The following is a 3,423-nucleotide window of genomic DNA, read 5'->3' as shown; positions in this document are numbered from 1 at the left end:
TTTCATTGTCCCAAATCACGCATTTTTTTTTCAGACTTTGTTTTTTCAATGATCTTTTCTTTGATATTCTGCATGCTCATGTGAGTTTTATATTGAGAACTCTATTTTATGTGATTCACCTTAATGTTCTTAACGATAATACGTTTAGCCTTTTTGTTCATATTTAACTGTATGTATTTCATTGATCTCTTTCCTCTATATATACGTTTTTTCTTTGATTAAATATACTGAATTTTCTGTATACTGACTCAGGGATTTGGTATTCTGGGATCTCTCTTTTAGTAAATAACCTTAATGCTCCATGCACTCAGGGATTTGGTGTTATATTTTATATACTCTATGGTTTAATATTATTGGGCTTGTAATTGAGCCAATGCATTGAGTGTTATATCTCAAGAGTTTCATATTTTGGGATTGCCAATTGAGTATATGTATATTTATTTACTGAATGTTCTGTGTACTGAGGGTTTGTCATCTAATGATTTTGTTTATATATTTGTGTAATATATTTCGGATATCCTATATGCTCATATCTTCAGATTTCTGCTGCTTAACTATATTTTGCCACGTGTGTTTTTTATCATTCACTCACACGGCTCATTGGATACATATGTTGGTCGTTTACTGTCATTGGAAGACTATATATAAAATATTATAAATATTTTATTTCTAGTATTGGATAATTTTTATGAACTGATAATCTTAAGATTATTTGATATCAGATAAAGTTAGGTGACTTAAATATACTTGGATATATATCTTGTGCCCTTATCAAAGAGCCTAACTCATTTAAACTTCAGTTAAACTGATAACTGTAATATGTTTCATATACCACTGTAGACGCGTGATTATGATTGTGATACTTTTTACACGTCATAGTAAAAGTGTTATCATGATTGTGATATTTTTACATCACCTTGTACATCCGTTACCATGACTGTAATATTTTTAAATCTCATAGTAAACTCGTTATTATGATTTTGATATTTTTACATGTCATAATGAAAGCTTTATCATAATTGTAACATCTTTACATTATATATTGGACGATGTAAACATGATTGTAAAATATTTTACACATTACAGTAAACCGTGTGATTATTGATTTGATATGTTTTCGTGTCATACTAGATCATGTGATTATTATCTCGATACTTATAACATGAGATAATATGACCACGTTGTCATAACTGTAATATGTTTTACACACCATAGTAGACTGCGTGATCATGACTGTAATATTTTTTACATGTCATAATAGACTATGCGATCAAGATGCTATGATTAAGATAGTACAGAAAACTGTTTGATCATGATTGTGATATGTTTTACATGTCATATTAGACTGTGGATTATGATTTGAATATGTTTTACATCTATTATTAGACTGAGAGACCATGATTATATGTTTTAGATGGCATATCGTTGCATGTTTTAGATTTCACTGTAGACCGTTTTATAATGATGGTGATACTTTTTATTTGTAGTAGACTGTGTGATCATGAATTTGATATGTTCCGTATATCATAGTGAACATAGTAAAATCCCCAAAATCAGTACTCGTACTAACGGATGTTTAAAATATCACACTCAACCAGCGTTAATACTGATCAATACCACATGAGTAGAGATTTGCTCTTACACAGATCGAATTATTTCCATAATTAAACTGCGCTCTCTCGACTGTTTTTCATGAGAGATGATTCATATGCTTCTTCTTTTCCTCTTGTCAAATCAATTTTGGCGTACTCAGTGAGTGGTTGTCGTCGCATGACAGCAGTAAGACATTGACCAGTAGGAAAGGACAGATCGACGTACGGTATGTCTTCAGGCTGCTGGAGAGTAAATGGAATCTTAGTGGCCAAACAGACAAATGTTCTTGGCAATTATAGGGGTAAAGGGTAGAACACACACATATATCACTTATTCACAGAAAGATATACAGCTACTTTAAAGAGTGAAAACTGATACGATGCTTTTTATTATAATAAATGTGATATTGGCTAGATAAATAATTATGCTTTTTTGAATTTCAGCTCTATTTGGCCACAGATTAGTATGACTATTTGATGTCTAAATCTTATGAAATTACGTGTAAGGAACATAAGTTGAACTTGAGAGAGGTGAGAAAGTAGCCAGTTTTTGGTCAGTTTATGATTGAAGTGAGGGGGGTAGTGGCCGTCTTTCTAAGTTCAGCTGGTATGGAGACTACAAGAACCTCTATGATTATGAAACGTTATAATCCGATATATGGGAAATAGGTGCAAGGTCAAAAATAAAGAGACCAGTCTGTCATGAGTTTGAGAAAGGAGTATAAGTAACAAGGGCTAAACGAAAAGGAGGAAAAGATCGGGAGATGTGAGTGAGAACGAATAAACCGAGAGAGCCGAAGAAAGATAGTCATACGCTGCCAGTAAGAGACAAAACCTAAATCTTAAAACTATGTTTTATTAATTACCAGTAATAAACGGCAATTTGTTATGTTTACATTTCTATGAGTTAATTCCAAACAGGAATGAGAGCAAACAACCTATATAAAGTTGATGAACATAAAAAGGGAAAGCTAAATGTGAGTATAGCACAGTAATTAAGCATGTGAGCTATATATATCTAACTTGTTATGATAGATGCGTTGTTATCAGATGATTAGAGTAATGTTTACAAACTTATTACTTTCGCCTCATTCATCTACATTTAATGAACAAGAAGAAAAGCACGCAGTCCCTTCTGAATTGTTTTTAAGACGTTAGTTTGTACTCGTTTTATACCAGTTTGTAAAGAGTATTTAGTTCATTGTTTGTAGTTAACTACAAAGTTACACAATGGGCTATCTGTGCTCTGCCCACCACGGAATAGAAACCTGGTTTCTAGCGTTATAAGTCCGCAGCCATTCCGCTGTGTCACTAGGGGGCGTTGTAAAGAGTAATGAGGCAAAAGTTAATATATGCGTTATAAAAAGACACAATTGAATGTACAATAACGTTATAAGATATATCTTAACAAATTTGTTATTAAAAATTAATGTCTGATATCAGGACAAAATTTCTGATGTGGTGCCAGCAACAATAACATATTGCTGACACAGTTTTGTGTCATTCCTTTGGAAGCTTACTTTTAAAAACAGGAATAATGCCATTTCCTTGTTGAAAAACTAATTCTACATTACAATGTTTGTACAAGTTGGATTGAAAAAGTACAATTTCATTACTTTGAATTATTTAAGAAAGGTTGTAAACCTGTTTAACATTGTTTTTCTACTCCTCCCTTTCTAGATCCGCCCAAGCACGTCCCTCGTCACATAGAAGATACAAAATATTTAAGAAAAACTACACTTGGCTGCGTTCGAAGGATAAAAAAAAAGTTCAAATCCAAAAAAAATGTGGCATTGTTGGAGAAAATTTCTACTATCTAGTGGAAGCAGAA

General features: G+C 32.3%; 1 protein-coding gene across 4 annotated transcripts in view; it reads right to left on the bottom strand.

The window, feature by feature from the left end:
• Positions 1-1,632: 1,632 nt before the first annotated feature.
• Positions 1,633-3,423, bottom strand: part of LOC106471043 (hemicentin-1-like) — a 264,175-nt gene continuing 262,384 nt past the window's right edge. For 3 of the 4 annotated variants that reach the window (XM_022400513.1, XM_022400500.1, XM_022400519.1), the window contains exon 13: positions 1,633-1,835. In XM_022400513.1, coding sequence (XP_022256221.1) covers positions 1,665-1,835 — 171 coding nt within the window. In that variant the 3' untranslated portion in view covers positions 1,633-1,664. The remainder of the gene's footprint in view (positions 1,836-3,423) is intronic. The other variant, XM_022400505.1, reaches the window with a different exon arrangement.

Source organism: Limulus polyphemus, unplaced genomic scaffold (genome assembly GCF_000517525.1).
Source record: "Limulus polyphemus unplaced genomic scaffold, Limulus_polyphemus-2.1.2 Scaffold109, whole genome shotgun sequence".
NCBI lineage: Eukaryota > Metazoa > Arthropoda > Merostomata > Xiphosura > Limulidae > Limulus > Limulus polyphemus.
This window is presented reverse-complemented; position numbering and strand designations above follow the sequence as displayed.